Source organism: Apis florea, unplaced genomic scaffold (genome assembly GCF_048593485.1).
Source record: "Apis florea isolate Af1SG1 unplaced genomic scaffold, ASM4859348v1 contig_1789_pilon, whole genome shotgun sequence".
NCBI classification, from domain to species: domain Eukaryota; kingdom Metazoa; phylum Arthropoda; class Insecta; order Hymenoptera; family Apidae; genus Apis; species Apis florea.
The window spans coordinates 3,607,363-3,625,767 of NW_028256481.1; the positions used below are offsets into that span (position 1 = coordinate 3,607,363).

The window sequence follows — 18,405 nt, forward strand, 5'->3', positions numbered from 1 at the left end:
GATATAAAGATATACAGATATATGAAAAATATCCAGATATATATCCAAAATTCGATTTAATTTTATTATTTTATTATTAATTTTATTAAAAAGTTTGTTGTTTATTACTATGGCTATACTTATACTATTTATATTTGATTCTATACTATATATATTTGATTTACTTAATTTTATATTAAGAAAGCTAGAAATACTGATAATAAATAACATTCTAGAATTAATATAGAGAAAAATGTATAAAAATATATAAAAAAATATTTAAAAATATTAAAAAATATTAAAAAATATTAATATTACAAATTAATCAAGCAATATTTAATATAGGTATGTAATACTATATTAATATAATTAATTTTTTGACTTATTTTTTAATAAAAATCATAAAAATGTTATTTGTTGATACTAATTATTTAATATGTTTAGGCTGCAGATTTTTTGAAAATAGTTTCAATCAAAAATATTATAAAGATTTAAAAAATCAAAATATTCTATTTTCGATCATTTTTGCGCGGGAAAATAATCTTGTAAGCAAATGCATCATTAGAAATATATATTATATATATACATATAAAATATATAGAATAGTCGTCACTATTTATTAGCAAATTTTCATGTAGCGATTACAATAATATATAACTGTATAAATATTAGCCTAAAAAATTTAATTACATATAAAGCTAATTATATAAATAAAGTTTATATATATAAATAAAATATACTAAATATATATATATATATAATTATATAAACAAATACAAATATAATAAAATTATAAATTAACTTTTCAATAAAAAGTTATGGATGATTATCCAATCAACATGTTTGAATTTCTGCAACCTGTCATCTGATTTTGTCGCTTTGACTTGAATCATACTCTTGTTTTTACGACCTTCAAAGTTTGTCTTCTAAAATAGAGGTCATATTTAAATAAAAGATATTATTTGTAATTTTTATTAATATATTGTATAGTGAATTGCATTAAATTATTTTTACGAAATACATTGTAATTTGTTTTATGTATATATTTTATATTTTACTAATTTATTACGTATTATTTCGTTGTTTTTGAATAAGAATTAATATATATTTTAGTCTTGAAAAATACGCGTTCGCAGAGTCAGGTATGAAAACTGAGAAAAATAGTATTTTCAAAAAAAAAAGTAATAATGTTTTCTAAAATGTTATAAATTTTTATACTGCATGTTTTAATTATATGAAGTAAAATATTAATATGTGATTTTATTCGTCTTTATTAACCCGTTATATTCTATATTTACATATACACATAAACATTTAAATTTTAATAGTTATTTGTAATTGTGTATTTGTATATAACTTTTATATTTTTGTATAAAAACTACATTATTTTTATATTGTTATATTGTTGTTGTTCTATTGACACTTTGACAACTATATCTTTTTTATAAAAATGTTGTTTGTTTTATAAAAATAATATTTTTAAAAAATGTAAGCAATAACAGTAATAAATATATTTAAATATTATTTTAAAATATTACTTTATATGTAAGATACTTTATCTTTTAACTATTTAAATATTATTATAATATTTATATACATATAAGTACTTAAAAAATTATTTTATTTAATCAAATTAATTCAAAAATAAAATAACTTTTTAAGTATTTATTTTATCTTATTTTAATATAATATATAAAACAATAAATATGATAATAAGAAGATTATATTATTCTTTTATATATTTTTTTTTAAAAAATTGATTATATTAAAAATAATTAATAGTATTTTTTTGTACTTAATTTTTTCCTTATTTATTTGTAGGTAATACAACATAAAGTAGTATTTGCTTAAGTAAAAGCAACATATAGCTATAATAACATAATGCTAATTGAAAAAAGTCATTGCCTTTAATAACAATTTCAGCTATATGATTTATTTTGAGAATGGGTTCCATACTTACAATAGGCTATTTCTTTTCTGATGCAACAAGGAAATTGATAAGGAAACTTAGGACTATTTTCCAATGCCTTTACAAATGTCATTACTTAAAGTGCCTTTATTATTATGTAAGTTAAGATGTAATGATGATAATGTATCTTAATAACCTTTTGTATTTATATTATTATATTATTAATAAATGTAATTAGAATTAATAATATATCATTTTAATGTCATTATATAACATTTAAATAATATAACTATATAAACAGTTATAATATAACTATATATTCTAATCAAAGGAGGTATTTTATTACATATCAAATGATTATATTCAAGCTAATATTTCAATATTAAAATAGTATTGAACTATTGGAAACAATAACACTTTTATTAAATTTATAAAAATTTATAATAGTAGTAGTAGATAGATAAAAAAAATAGTATAAATATATACATAATATAATTGATGTTATGTAGTATGAAGTCTATCCTATATTTATATTGTACAAAGAGGTAATTTAAGCATATAGAATGAAAATATCTCTAGGCTTTATGCATGTTCATACAGCATAACTTTGTAATATAATATCATGCTTTTTGCACGCTTGCTAACTGCTTTGTGCTGATAACTTATATTAAGGGACTCTTGAGCTAAGTGTTTATCCATTTACCATATTTGATGTGTAAGTACTACTATCTTGAGAAAAGATTTTATTCTAAAAGATATTATAGATATATAATTTGTAAATTTTTCATTAATTTATTATATTTTTGAATATAATATATTGTTGAATAATTATTTTTATATCTATATATGTATTTTATTTAATTTTTTAATTTAAAAATCAAAAGTGTTACAATTAAACAAAATATAATTATATAAATTATTAATTAAAAATAGAATTGTGAACATTGAAACAATTGAAAAAAATAATTTTGAAGATTTAGTAATATTGTTTTAAAAAATAAGTGTTTGTGTCTTTAGGCAGTGGTTAAAAATATGTCAGAACACATGTCATCAACTGAAAGTCACGAATCTGAACAAATAAGAGTTTTAACTCTAAATAATGGAGAACATCTTGATGGTATATTATATAGATTAAAGAAAGGTATGTAAATTTTATATTATTTATAATATTTACAATATTTACAATATTGATAAAACTAAATTGAAATAATTTTTAACAGGTTGGAGAGTAGAATTTCGTTTAGGCGCTTCTCTTCTTGGGAGAACTGTTGATCTTTTTATAAATTATCCTTTAGGAGAAAATAAAAAATTTGAAAGACATACATATTATCTCTTAGAATGGATTAATGAAACAGCTAATATATGTTTATCTCTAGCTGGTTCATTTCATTATTATCTTATAGATCCTAAGTAAGTATTAAATATACAAAAATTTTATGTGTTTACTATCTTAAATTAATACAATATAAATTGTTCTTAATTACATTTTTAGTTCTGAAGGTATGAAGCCTATTGCTTCTGGATATCTCCTTGTAGATCCAGAACTTAAAATAGGGGAACATGGAAATGATTTACCATTAGATTGTATTCAATGTCAAACTGTTCTTGCAAAATGTTTAGGATTATTTTCTACCTGGGAAGATAAATTACTAGTTGCTAAAAATTCTGGATATAACATGATTCACTTTACACCAATTCAGGTATATTTTGATTTATTAAATAATATTTTTAATTGTTACATTCAATTTATATTTTAAGAATGTATTTCAAGAATATATTTTAAAATATATAGTATTTTACTTGTAATTTATATTTTAGGAATTGGGATATTCTAAATCTTCTTATAGTCTTAGTGACCAATTAAAATTAAATCCTTCTTTTAATGATGATAATAAATCAATTACATATGATGATATTGAAAAATTAATTAATAAAATGCGCAATGAATGGAATGTAAATATATAATTTTATATATTTTATGCTCATAAAAATTTTTATAAATTTTTTTATAAATATTATATATTTTAGATGTTAAGCATCTGTGATATTGTTTTGAATCATACAGCAAACGAAAGTCCTTTTTTGGTATCTCATCCAGAATGTACATATAATTGTTTGAATAGTCCTCATTTACGTCCTGCATATATTTTGGATGCTGCATTATTTGAATTAACAGTGCAAGTAGCTGCTGGAGAATGGGAATTTAAAGGTATTCCTTTGATAGTTGAAACTGAAGAACATTTAAATGTAAGATAAATGGATTAAAATTAATATTTAATAATAATTATGATACATTATATATTAATTCTTATTATTTCCAGTCAATTCGTCATGCACTTCATACATATTTTTTGCCGCTCATAAAAATACACGAATTATATATAATAGATATTAATGAAACTATTGCTGAGTTTTTGAATTTAGCACGAAATCAAATGCCTCAAGACACTATTGAATCATCAGAAACATCAGAAGATATTAAAATAATACAAGATTCAAAATTTCGTAGATTAAAAGCAACTATAAATATGCAACTTGCTTTACAAAAATATAACATATATAGGTTAATAATTAATATTGTAAAAAAAATATTAATTTTATAAAATTTTGATTTATTTAATCTTCTTCTTTATCTTTTTTTAGAACTGATTGTTTTGATGAAGAGACTCGTTTGAAACGTTGTGCCGAGGATTTAAGAAAAAAATTGCAAGAACTTAATAATATAATCATTAATGAAATACAAAATCATTTAAATGCTGCAGTTGAAAATACAATTGCTGGTATAAGATATTTTAGAGTGCAAATTGATGGACCTAAACTTAAAGAAATAAGTGAAAGAAATCCACTAGTTCCTAGGTATTCTATTATATCTATAACTATATAATATATAAACGTTTGTTATTTTATTATTATTTCTATATAAATTAAATTAAAAAATGTATTATTACACTATCACTATGAACATGCATATAATTTTCAGATATTTTACTGATTATGGAGCACCTAAAACATTAACTGAAAGAGAAGCAACAATGTACTCAGATGCAGGATGTTATCTAATGGCTCATAATGGATGGGTAATGAATGGTGATCCTTTAAAAAATTTTGCAGATTCTGATTCTAATGTTTATATAAGAAGAGAACTTATTGCTTGGGGCGATAGTGTAAAATTGAGGTATTGCAATTGTTTTTAAAATATTAGTAAAAAATTATAAAATAATCTAAATCATTAATATATTGAATTTGTTGTAGATATGGAGATAAACCAGAAGATTGTCCCTTCCTATGGCAGCATATTAGTACATATGTTGAACAAACAGCTAAAATTTTTGATGGTATTCGATTAGACAATTGTCATTCAACTCCTATTCCAGTTGCAGAGGTATATTTAACTTTTTAAAATGGTATATAAATTTATGCTTTTATTAATAAATTTTGAATATTTTATATTTAATGTATAGTACATGCTTGATGTTGCTCGTCGAATCCGTCCAGATTTGTATGTTGTTGCAGAATTATTTACAAATTCAGATCAAAAAGACAATATATTTGTTAATCGTCTTGGTATCACTTCTTTAATCCGAGGTATATATATTTTTATTTTAAGTTATAGAATTATAATTAATTATTGAATTTGATAATCTTGTTATCATTTCTTTAATTTGATATATATATTTATTTTAAATTATAAAATTATAATTAATTGTAGAATATTAATATATAATATAAATATAAATATATATATAATATAAATATAATATAATATAAATAATATATAATATAAATATTATTAAAATAAAAAATATTAAATATTATTTCTTTTTAAAATAGAAGCTATGTCTGCATGGGATAGCCATGAAGAAGGTCGATTGGTATATCGATATGGAGGTGAACCAGTCGGTGCATTTTTGCAATCACGTAAACGGCCTTTAGTACCAAGCATAGCACATGCCCTTTTTTTAGATTTAACTCATGATAATCCTAGCACTGTGGAAAAACGTAGCGTGTTCGATTTACTTCCAAGTGCTGCTCTTGTATCAATGGCAGCATGTGCTAGTGGTAGTAATCGTGGATATGATGAATTAGTTCCTCATCATGTAATTTAATTTTATATAATTATATTTATACAATTATTTTTATAATTTTATATAATTGTTAATTATTTTATTTAAATTTTATTAAAAGTATATTAAAAGTATATATTTATTTTATAAAATTATAATAATATAAAGGAAATTATTAATAATATTAAAAAAAAGAAATATTAATTTTTATTAATTCTTACAGATACATGTTGTAGATGAAACAAGACAATATTCATTTTGGACAGATGATGAATGTTTGATAGATGGTATCAAATTTGTAGGTTTTAAAACAGGTATAATTGCTGCAAAAAAAGCATTAAATGATTTGCATTATATTCTTGGACAACAGAAGTTTTCTCAAGTATTTTATCATAATTCATAATGTATATAAAAAATTAGTTTTATATTTCTCAAGTATTAATTATTAAATTTGATCAACAGGTATTTGTTGATCAAATGGATAATGACATAGTAGCTGTAACAAGACACTCTCCAACAACTCATGATAGTGTAATTTTAATTGCTTTTACTGCTTTTAAACATCCTGATCCTAATGCTAATGATTTGAGAAGACATGTAAAACCATTACGAGTAGAAGGTGTAGTGGAAGAAATTATTTTGGAGGCATCCTTATGTCATATAGAAGCAAAGTAAGAAATTGAATCAGTAATATTATTTATACATTTATTTTTATATATTTATATTTTATAGAAATATTTCTTTTAGAAATGATATCTCACCTTTCCATTATTCTGAAAAATATGTACGAGATGAAAATTATATAAATGGTCTCTCAGAATATATTGTAAATCTTAAAGAACATATACAAATTTGTGATTCAGAAATTTTGGAAAAAGTTGATTCTGGTGATCCTAAAATAACTCAGCTTAATTTCGTAAATTTTCAACCAGGTTCTGTTATTGCTATTCGGTAATATTTAATTATACATTTTTTTTTTTATAATATTTATTCCTAAATTTTATATTTCATGTATGAATATTTTACACTAATATATTTTAGTGTATCTCTTCATGCTAATATAAAACCAGCTCTTGCAAAACTCCATAATACTATTTCAATAATCACATCACAAAAAAGTTCGGACATACGCGTTATTGCTTCACGTATGGATTTGATAGATTTAAATAAGGCTTTATATCGATGCGATCAGGAAGAACGCGACGAAACTTCAAACAGATTTGACGTATATAATATTCCAGGATATGGACCACTTGTTTATGCAGGATTGCAAGGTAAATTAATAATATAAATTATTATATATGTATATAAAAAATATATTATATATTTTCTTTTCTAGGTATTATTTCTTTATTAGCAGATATTCGTCCTAATAATGATTTAGGTCATCCAATGTGTATTAATCTCAGACAAGGTAATTGGTTAATAGGTAAGTAGTAAAAGAAATATTAAAATCATTCCATTTTATTTTCAAATAAAATATTTTTAAATATGATTAATAAAACATAATAATTTTACACAAATATATAGATTATACTTGGCAACGGTTAAAAGAAGATGATGGAACAAAAGCACTTGGAGAATGGCTTGAAGAAGCTACTGAACCATTTAAATTAATACCTCGTTATTTAGTTCCTAGTTATTTTGATGTTATAGTTGTAAATGTTTATATGATACTTCTTGAACAATGCTATAATCTAATGTCAAGGTACTTTATATTAAATATTCATTTATTTTTTATATGTTTTATTCATTTATAATTATTGTTCATTATTAATTATAAATTGACTAATTTATTTATAATTATTAGCTTTGTGAAAGATGGTTCTACTTTTGTCAAAATCCTATCTTTGGTTTCAATACAAATGGGAGGAGTAATAAAATCAGCTCCATTACCAGATTTGTCACCAAATATAGATTCTCCTAAACCAAAGATTAAACAATATAATGACGAAAGTGAACAAATATGTATGACATTATCTGCTGGTTTACCACATTTTACAACAGGATATATGAGAAATTGGGGAAGAGATACATTCATTGCTTTAAGAGGATTATTGATATTAACTGGCAGACATACAGAAGCACGATTTATTATTCTCGGTTATGCTGGAACTTTACGACATGGTCTTATACCAAATTTACTTGATAAAGGAAAGAATGCTAGGTGAAGAATAGATTTTTTTATGTATTTTAATTCATAATTATTATTGCATTTTTCAAAAAATTTTTTTTTAGATATAACTGTCGAGATGCTTTATGGTGGTGGTTATATACAATTCAATGTTACATACAAGAAGTGCCAAATGGTTTAAAAATTTTAACAGATAAAGTTTCAAGACTGTTTCCAACTGATGATTCTCCTCCATTACCTGCAGGACAAGTAGTATGTACAAAATATTCATTGTAAATAAATTATGTATATTAATATTATATATTATAAATTTATTACAACAAATTTTCAGGATCAGTCATTACATGATGTTATTCAAGAAGCTCTTTTAGTACATTTTCAAGGACTTTGTTTTAGAGAAAGAAATGCTGGAAAACAGATTGATGAACATATGACAGATCGTGGTTTTAATAATCAAATTGGAGTACATCCAGAAACAGGATTTATATTTGGTGGAAATGATGCAAATTGTGGCACATGGATGGATAAAATGGGATCTTCTGAAAAAGCTGGTAACAAAGGAAAACCAGCTACTCCAAGGGATGGCTCAGCTGTAGAAATAGTGGGTCTCAGTAAAAGTATTCTTAGTTTTTTAGCTGAATTATATAAACAAAATCTTTTTCCTTATGGTAGTGTGCAAAGAAAAAATCGTGATGGTAAGAAATAAATTTTTTTATATTTATTCATTTTATTTTCATTTTTTTTTTGAATACATTTTATTGTAGGTTCTGTTGTAACATGGAGTTATAAACAATGGGCGGATAAAATTTCATTAAATTTTGAAAAATATTTTTATATTAATGAAATAGCAAGAGAAGGAGAATTAAATTTAGAACTTATTCATCGGCGTGGAATTTTTAAAGATAGTCATGGAGCAACACAAGCATGGGCTGATTATCAACTACGACCTAATTTTCCAGTTGCAATGGTTGTTGTAAGTATTTAATTTTTATATTTATTAATATTTTTAAATTATATATATATAATTTTATATATATGTGTATAATAATGTATAATATATAATATATATGTAATATATAAATGTATTATATATATATATTATATTATTTTGAAAGGCTCCAGAGTTATTTAATCCAGAACATGCGTGGACAGCATTAAAAAAAGTAGAAGAAATCTTATTAGGACCACTTGGAATGAAAACATTAGATCCTGCAGATTGGGCATATAATGGATATTATGATAATTCTAATGATAGTGGAGATACTAAATTAGCTCATGGTTGGAATTATCATCAAGGACCCGTATGTGCTTTTTAATATTATATTAATATAAAAAATCCTAAAATAAAAATGATATAATTTCATAACATTTATTAGGAATGGATTTGGCCTATGGGTTATTTTCTTCGAGCTCGATTGTATTTTGCTCCATTAATTGGTGGAAAAGAAGAATTATGCCGTACAATTGAATCAACTGAAACTATTATTTCTCGACATTTTATAGAAGCATCTACAAATCATTGGAGGGGTCTTCCAGAACTTACTAATAAAGATGGAGAATATTGCAAAGATAGTTGCAGATCGCAAGCTTGGAGTGCTGCTTCTATCCTAGAAGTTTGTATACATGCTGATAATATAAATACATGCTGGTAAAATATATTTTATTACATAATTCTATTAATAATTGACTATTATACTATATTTTTAGGTTCTTTATGATTTACATAAAATCAAACGGGAATTGCGTTCTGAGGAGAATGAAAGAACGAATTGATATAATTTTGCGTGTGTTCACCACCGCCAATTACACTTAGAACATTTACGATTAGAAAAAGAACGTAGTATTAGAAATAAATATCACGATAATAAATGGCATATATTTAACACAGCTATAGAAACACCGAGCACGGAAACACACGCATTTGGTATTTCGCACATAGACAAAACTAGTATGCCACCGTGCAAACTTATAAAGGCTGATATGACACCTACAAGTGATGATTTTTTAATTCAAGGACTTAAAGAAAACGAAAATCAAATAGATATTAAACATGATTATATATCGCCTACTGTTATTAACAATTTAGAAATTGAAAGTATATCAAATACTACCGAGTTATCAATGATAACGGAAAATAAATGTCATAAATCAGAACAATTTATATATGGAAATGAACCTTTAAAATATGAAAGTAAATCTTTAACCAAACTTAAAGATGATATAAATGATCATACTTGTACAATATTAATGACACAAAATACAGGGGAAAATAATGCAATGACAAAATACTCATCAAAAATAGATCACGTTTATGAAGAAGTCAATGCTCTTGAATGTGATATTATAAGTTATTATGAAAAATATAGTCCTACGACAGCAAAAACATTAATAAATACACTTTTTCTCCCTCGACATAAAATTTGTAAACAATGTGCCAATTTACAAAGCAGTCCAGTATATTCTGATCGTTTGATATATGCAAAAAAACCATTATATGCAAAAGAAGTATATTTACTTCAACAGAACGAAACTTTATATTTCAGATATTTATCAGAAGATAATAAATGCGATAATACATTATTTTTGCAATACGATGATATTCAACATTGTTTATTAGTTTATAATTATTTAAAAACTAATGCCTCTAGTATATTTTATTTTTACGGCTCACCTCGAGATGTATTTGATTTGAAAACAACATTAAAACCAAATATTTTTATTATAAATAGTAATATTAGAGGAATAGTAAATACAGAGTTATATCATCGTTGCGCAAGTAATTTTTATACGAGAATATCAAATAATGGCATTATACCTAAAGTGTTTCATATGAATCATAATAATATTTTAAGCTCTATAAAACATATTGGATACGATACTGATTTGCAAAACTGGATGAATTACCGTAATGATATTTTACGATTGCACAGTCTCAAACAAGATGATGTAATCGACTATCGCGCAAATAGATCCAGTTTATTACTATTAGAACCTCTATTATTAATGCCAGAATTAGGAAACTCTAGGTATAGGCACGGAAAGAATCGTATTTCACAATCGGAGCACGTAAAAATAGTAAAGATAATAATTGCCTATACTCTTTCTTTTTTTATTTTAGCAACAATTACATTTTATATAGTTTATTTTACATAATGAAATATGTGAAAAATATATTTATTTCACATAATAACTATCAAATTCAATTAAATATTCATTTATATTAATTAAAATTATGAAATTAGGAATTATATAAAATTTATTCTTTCATTTTTTATACAGAAAATATTTTAAACTTAATTTTATTTATTTAAAAAACTTGCGAATTTTTACGAAACAATTTAAATATTAATTCAATTTTTTGAAGTGTAAAGTTTTTATATTTTCCGCATACATAGTATTTCTATATTATAAACTTATACAATATATCATTATTTTTGTTAATTATTATATTGTCTATCATGATTGTTCTAATAAGTTATTGAGATTTATTGTTATAATTAAAAATTTATTGAATTATATAAGATTTATATTGTTTTAGGAAATTATATATGTGCGATTTTATTAAAACCATAACTATAATGAAATATAAAAATATTTAATATAAGAAAAAATTTTGAAAAATATGTCTATGTATGTCCTTAAAAATTTTAAGAAAATGCATAGGAGTAAGCACTTAAATAAGATTATTCAAATCTATTATTTCTGATTATTATATTATATATTTATTAGCAGATACTTATTGCACGTATATTTTAGATATATAATATTTTCTTAACAATTTTCACATCTGTACGAAATATTTGCAATAAAATTGATATACATATATCATTTTGCATAACATAAAGTGTTATTTTTCCCCTATATTTTATGCACTATATAGGAATATAATATACGTATATATATATATATATATATATATATATATAGTATATATATTTTAAATGATAAATAAATTAAAATATATATTAAATTAATTTGAAAAAATATAAGTGTTTCTTATTTACAAATTTAATCATTTGCAAAAATAATTAAAATTTAATTTCAATCTATAAGTTAGTTAAAAATATATAGAACTAAATCTATATGATCCGTTTAATAATAATGGTAGAATAATAATGGTAAAATAATGGTAGAATATCTCACAAGGGATTAATAAAAAAAATTAATCAAAATAATAAAAAAAATATTTTTATAAAAGTTGTAAAAATAATTTTTGTGGATATGGGAGAGATTAAAGTCAAGTTAACTTTTTTTAAATAAGATCCAATATTTTTTATTCATAATATAAATATTAGCATTTATTGAAATGAATACAATAATCTATTATATGATATCATTTTATACAACAGAATAATGTAAATTAAATCCATAAGAATTAGATCAAATTTTAGCAGAATTTTATATGGCATCATGCAGAATGATGCTAAATTAAATTGTGTTATATTTATATTTATATTATGTGTTATGTGTGATATTTTTTAAAATTTTATTGAAATTTCTTAAAAAAATAATCCTTATTATGCAACATAAATAAAATTGTAAAATGTAATTTTACTTACATATGTTATATTTTAATTATAATATAAATTTTTTAAATATAATAAATTACATAGTAATATAATTATTTAATCTTAATAAGTAATGAATTATTCATATATATATATAAGAACAAATATGAATATTTAAAATCATTCCTCTATTATATTTTGATTTTATTATATTTTAAATATATATATTTTTTTATTGTGCATATACTTACATTTTATAAACAGAAATTATAAAAGATATAGAATATTTCAATTAAAGAAGACCACTTAAATATTTCTTTATTTCCTTTATTTTTAATAAAGCAAAAAATTTTTATGACAATTTAAATGATTTTAAAAACAAATACAATGAAAGAAAATTTTTTTGCATTTTATTTAAATTTTTTCAAAATCATTGATTTTTTAAAAAAATCTATCTTTTTTTAGTTTATCTTATATAAAAAATTATATTTAAATCTGATTATGATTTACAGATGATTTTGAATATAAAAAATGCAATTATAAAGTAAAATATGAAATTATAAAATAATATTAAGATGATACTTGAACTAACTATGTATATAAAACTAAAAATGTTCTAAGTAATGTTAACAATAATATTAAACTTTCTGATATCCATTCATGAATTGTAATATTCTATTAATTACTATAATAATATAATAATATAATAATAGCACAAACTCTAATTATATATTCATATTTTTTGAAATGATAGGTTATAGTGGTAATATTTCTTTTTTTTTAAATTTTTAAATTATTTAATTAAATTAGATTATTGGATTAATGGATTAAATTTCATTATAATCTGACTCCTTTAGATTTTTCTTTAAAAAAAGAATATTTTTTATGTCTAAAAATTATAGTTCAGATATATTTAAATATATTTTTTCAGTCATATAAAATAGAATAAAAAAATATATATATATATCTGATAAAAAATATAACTGACTATATATGACTTTGAAAAATTCATACAAGAAAAAAAGTAATAATACAAAAAAGATTTATCAAAATTACTTAAATTATATTATATTTTTTGTATCATTAAAATCTAAAGAAATATTTATGTGATCTTTTTTAATTAATTTATTTTCATAAACAAATATATTAAATTCAAATCATATTATCATTCAAAAATTATAATATCACTATAAAAATTAATAAGAAGTGATGAAAGTTTGCTTATTTGTTTATAGTTTATTTGTTCCTTAAAATCTAAGTATATTATTTTTATCTTTTACATTATTTTATGTTTATTTAAATATGTTACTTTTAGTATTGTTAAAAATATATCAAATGCTTTATGAAATTCAATATTAGATTAATGGAACTATACTATTTATAATATTTTATTAATATTGCATTAATTGTAATATTTTATCAAAAGCAATCATGTAAATTTAGATAAAGGAAATTAAAATTTATTAAAATTTAAGAAAGATTAATATATACATTTAATATTTAGCAGCAAATAATAAAAATACGAAAAATAAATTTTTAATTATGTTATTTAATTCATGCTTTAACTATACTATTTGTAACATATGATTTTATATGATTGTTATTTATTAAAAGTCGAACTTAATTATATTCACAATTTCAAATTTAATAGAAAGTTTTATTATGTATCAAGAGTATAGAATTAGAGTATTTTTTAATATAAATGTAGCTGTTCTATAATTTATTACTGAGCAAAACTTAAATATTATGTATTAAGTTCTACATACTTAAATATCATCAAATAATCCTCTTTGTGGAGCTACACAATTGCTATTTGCAATAAATGCTCTTGCTGTATCAGTATGTTCTTCATAAAAATCATCGGCTTGATAACCTCTATCATAACTATTATTTGCACCATAACTATCAACTCCAGATGCCATGCCAACATAATATTCTGTAGGATCAAAATCATGTAATAATCCAGCTCTAGCAGATTCTACTGATTCATCTCGTTTTAAAGGACGAACTATAATTTAATTAAATAAACTGATTTAAAATTTTTATAGTATTTTATAGTATACAAAATGATCAGTAACTGATAATATATTTGGAAAGGGGGTGATTCTATATAAAAAAAAATAAGTCAAAAATATAAAATAAAATTTTTTCGTATAAGGCTTTGTTTTCAAGAAAAATTGACTTTAAATATTCACTGAAAACATGTTCACTTTATTATATCTTGATCTTGTAGCTTTCTCATTATTGGTCAAGAATATATATGTTTTAAATTTCTGTAAATGCAAAATTGATTCTTTCTTTTAGTTGAAACTTGAAATTTTTTCCGAACTGTTTTGATGTGATTCTAAATAAAAATCAAGTGCTATAAAACAGGAGAGTAGCCAAATTTTATTATCCAATCTACTATTAAATCTCAAAGTTATATTAAATCAGTTGTTTATTTTAAAGAAATTATAATTGATTAATTATAATTGATTAATTAAAAGAAAGAATCAATTTTGTAATTAATTAAAATAATAGAATAATTAAAAAATATTCACAATACAATAAACATAAATCTGAACTGAGAGAGTAAGTTACAGCGAAATACGTTAAATTAGATTAAGTGCATATATATTCAGCAAATAATTAAAGCTGATTTTCCCAAAAACAAAACTTCAGAAAAAATTTTATTTTCTATTTTTGACTTATTTTTTTGATATAGAACGATTTTCTTTTCAGTTATTATCAATTATCAATCATTCTATATATTATATATAGCAGCTTCAAACATTCTATATTTCCTTTTTGAATAATATATAAATACCTGTATCTGTACTTTGTCTTGAGCTTCTGTAGCGAGATGAATTGGCAGCACCGCTAAATCGTTCTTGAAGTTCGCGTCTTCTACACATTAAATCTTCCGCTCTTTGTCGTTTGCGTCTTTCTAAAGATGTAATATATGCAAAATAAATAAAATAATATGAAATATACGAATTAAATAATTTTTAATTGTATTATTTAAAATAAAATAAAAAAATAATAATAAAATAAAATACAGTATAAGCAAAATAATATGAAATATTATATGAATACTTAAAATACTTAAAATAATATAGAAAAATAATAATAATAAAATAAAATAAAGTTTTACCTCGTTTTATTAATTCTTGACCTTCTTCAACAAGATCTGTTGTAAATTCATCATCATCAAGAAATTGTTGGAAACCTAACATAGAAAGCAATCTACTTCCTAGACTAAAATATGTTGCTAAGCAAAATGCTAGAATAGCCATTGGAAAATATACATTAAATCCATCAGATATAATAGAAATAACATCCATATGTCCCATTACCTAAATAAATGTATTGTAGAATAATTTAAAATTATTACAAAAATTTAATAATTATTTATTTAAGTCATTTACCTGAGTGTAATGAGTTTCCAAAATATGAGTTTTAATAATATGTGAATCCATATGTATAAGACCCAAGAAATTTAAACACATAGGTGGTGTAAGGCGACACAACATCATGCCACTAAATATTAAACTATATTCATTTGTTTGATGATGTGGAGCCAAATAATATAAATTTAATACACGAATTTTTAAAACGGTTGAATAAGCACAATAACAAAGATAAGCAATTATCAGCATTGATAATATCTAAAGAAAATATATATAATTTAATTTTGCATTAATTTTTAATTTTTAAAACAATAATTTTGTAATATCAAATTCATGTATATATTTTTACCTCAATCGTAAAGTAATCGTAATTTTCTTTAGCTAGATTCAAAAATTGGGCAAACAGTGATAATACTGGAGATTTATTGAAAAATGTTACTTCTGACCATACTACAGCAATGGAAAGACATCCAGTACAGATAGCTACAACTTTTTGTACATAACTCTTTATAATACATTTCCAATACCATTCTAGAAATTTTAAAATATTTATAAAAAATTTAATATCTTTATTTATATATATATATAATATATATAATATATATAATAATATATTTTAATATTAATTCTGTAATTATTAATGTTATATCTTATTAATTATAATTATATCTTACCAATAATTGGATTATAAACAATACGAAATGGAAATGAACGATGTGTAGGGAAAGTTGGTTTAAATCTTCTATCATCATTTAATTGATTTCTTGCTATATCTTCCAAATCAATTATTTTATCAACCAAAATTCCCCATTGAGTTTCTATACGTTGTAGAGTTTGCAATGCTTTTATAGTCTAAAAGGAAGAAATGAATTATTTATTATGTGTATACATATTTATATTCAATGTATATGTATAATATATTTAATAAAAAACGAACTTGTCTATGTAGACGAATTAAAGCTTTTTCTGATGGTGTATCTGTTGGTGTATCATCTGGTAATTGTCTTCTATTCATTCTATCTTTTAATTCTGCTGGAATTTTTTGAAAAATTGTTTCTAAATTACAATGAAAAGGATGTCCTGGTCCAATAGAAACTGTAGCAGCTTGTAAAGACTAAAAAATAAAATAAACAAAATAATTATAAAAATCAAATATTAATTAAATAAAATTAATTGAATTTAAATTAAATACCTCAAGTATATCATCTACTGTTTCTTCTGCTTCACATTTATCCAAACTTAATTTAGCAACTTTAAAATAGCTATAATTTAAAGTGTATCCAGGTTTGCTAGCATTCCATAATCCACGAGGAACTTCTACAAGTGCATATCCAAGAAGTAATACTAATAAAAATAAACCCCATGTATTTGATGCAGATGATGCTATAGCTTTTAGTTTTTGACTAAAATGCACAGACACACACACATATATATTTATATATATATGATGAAAATATAATCTTTTATTTATTTTTTTAATATATTATAGTTACCCATCAAGATCAAAACCAGGCTTTAATGCTATATATATTAAAAGAATACCACATATAAACAAATAACTTCCATAATATATAGCATTATCTATCAAAGCAGATTTTAATTTTCCTTGAACAGTGAAATCTCCTGCTTTTATGTAAGACTGCATAAGAGGCAATATCAACCATGTTAAACATTGTGAAGTCCAATATACAATTCTCCATAAATTTGGAAATATATGTTCTGGTACATTAGGCCAAGGTTCTTTACAAGTATGAAATGGAATTGCTGTTGTACCATCAAACATTAATTTTGTGCTATTATGAATATTTTGTTCAACACATTGTCTGAAAACAGTCTATATAAAAATAACATGAATTTTAAATTAATTAATTTGAATTAACAATGTGTATATTATTTTGATATTACTGAAATTAATAAACATCTACTTACAGATGAAACATCTAAAGGTAAGATAAATATTATTAGCAATGAAAAGTACCATGCTATGAGTACAGAGATTGTAACAATAATATGATGTCGAAAAATATTTCCATATTTATATAATAATGTGGCAGCAAGACAAAATGCTACCACAATTTCTGTCAAGAATACTCCAAGAACCATTTTGGTGATTTTTAATCTTATTTTATCATAACTGAAATTATGTTTATACTTCAGTTTTTAAAATTTATTCATTTTCATTTGCATTATTATATTCTATTGGTTCTTGAATTTTTAATTCAGCATCTTTTTGCATCTTTTCTAATTTTTCTAATGTAACTGATTTTAATGGAATTAATTTGGGTTTACAAAGAATATAATCCAAATTTTCTTCCTGATATAGCAAGCTTTGCTTAGGAAGAATAACATCAATCTTTTCTAAAGAATTATCCATTAACTCTGACATTTTGACTGAAATAAAAAAAGTTTATTAAAGTTCTAT

General features: G+C 22.2%; 3 protein-coding genes across 6 annotated transcripts; 1 reads left to right on the plus strand and 2 right to left on the minus strand.

The window, feature by feature from the left end:
- Window positions 1-788: 788 nt before the first annotated feature.
- LOC100867143 (glycogen debranching enzyme) lies at window positions 789-11,924 on the plus strand. Of its 4 annotated transcripts, none has more exons than XM_086910009.1 (26): window positions 789-1,121; window positions 1,801-2,045; window positions 2,906-3,029; window positions 3,109-3,298; window positions 3,381-3,588; window positions 3,707-3,841; window positions 3,917-4,135; window positions 4,210-4,451; window positions 4,532-4,744; window positions 4,869-5,063; window positions 5,141-5,270; window positions 5,350-5,473; window positions 5,720-5,985; window positions 6,176-6,334; window positions 6,415-6,623; window positions 6,700-6,903; window positions 6,994-7,226; window positions 7,292-7,381; window positions 7,483-7,660; window positions 7,763-8,119; window positions 8,191-8,338; window positions 8,418-8,781; window positions 8,851-9,059; window positions 9,202-9,387; window positions 9,463-9,699; window positions 9,794-11,924. In XM_086910009.1, exons 2-26 carry the CDS (start codon window positions 1,923-1,925, stop codon window positions 9,857-9,859), a joined length of 4,809 nt encoding a protein of 1,602 aa, XP_086766135.1. In that variant the 5' UTR covers window positions 789-1,121; window positions 1,801-1,922; the 3' UTR covers window positions 9,860-11,924. The 4 variants fall into 4 exon arrangements, with proteins under 4 accessions (XP_086766135.1, XP_086766140.1, XP_086766143.1 ...); XM_086910014.1 differs by having other exon boundaries at window positions 1,903-2,045; XM_086910017.1 differs by lacking the exon at window positions 1,801-2,045.
- A 409-nt stretch (window positions 11,925-12,333) lies between these two features.
- Window positions 12,334-18,086, minus strand: LOC100867027 (LMBR1 domain-containing protein 2 homolog). The gene is made up of 10 exons (XM_003698361.4): window positions 17,913-18,086; window positions 17,477-17,817; window positions 17,176-17,386; window positions 16,921-17,097; window positions 16,658-16,835; window positions 16,333-16,514; window positions 16,002-16,241; window positions 15,728-15,929; window positions 15,401-15,520; window positions 12,334-14,602 (listed from the first exon to the last, which is right to left on the minus strand). The coding sequence occupies exons 1-10, from the start codon at window positions 18,084-18,086 to the stop codon at window positions 14,361-14,363; spliced, it is 2,067 nt and encodes a 688-aa protein (XP_003698409.1). The 3' UTR covers window positions 12,334-14,360.
- On the minus strand, window positions 18,035-18,369 carry BBIP1 (BBSome interacting protein 1). The gene has a single exon (XM_086910059.1). It carries the CDS (start codon window positions 18,367-18,369, stop codon window positions 18,151-18,153), a length of 219 nt encoding a protein of 72 aa, XP_086766185.1. The 3' UTR covers window positions 18,035-18,150.
- Between the last annotated feature and the right edge of the window lie 36 nt (window positions 18,370-18,405).

Coding starts and splice junctions, on each gene's coding strand:
- LOC100867143 (XM_086910009.1), top strand. CDS start 1,923: ATGGGTTCCATACTTACAATAGGCTATTTCTTTTCTGATGCAACAAGG. Junction 3,589..3,706: donor TTCACTTTACACCAATTCAG/GTATATTTTGAT, acceptor TTTATATTTTAG/GAATTGGGATATTCTAAATC. Junction 9,060..9,201: donor TTCCAGTTGCAATGGTTGTT/GTAAGTATTTAA, acceptor TTATTTTGAAAG/GCTCCAGAGTTATTTAATCC.
- LOC100867027 (XM_003698361.4), bottom strand. CDS start 18,086: ATGGTTCTTGGAGTATTCTTGACAGAAATTGTGGTAGCATTTTGTCTT. Junction 17,387..17,476: donor CCTGGTTTTGATCTTGATGG/GTAACTATAATA, acceptor TGTGCATTTTAG/TCAAAAACTAAAAGCTATAG. Junction 14,603..15,400: donor AAGACAAAGTACAGATACAG/GTATTTATATAT, acceptor ATTAAATTATAG/TTCGTCCTTTAAAACGAGAT.
- BBIP1 (XM_086910059.1), bottom strand. CDS start 18,369: ATGTCAGAGTTAATGGATAATTCTTTAGAAAAGATTGATGTTATTCTT.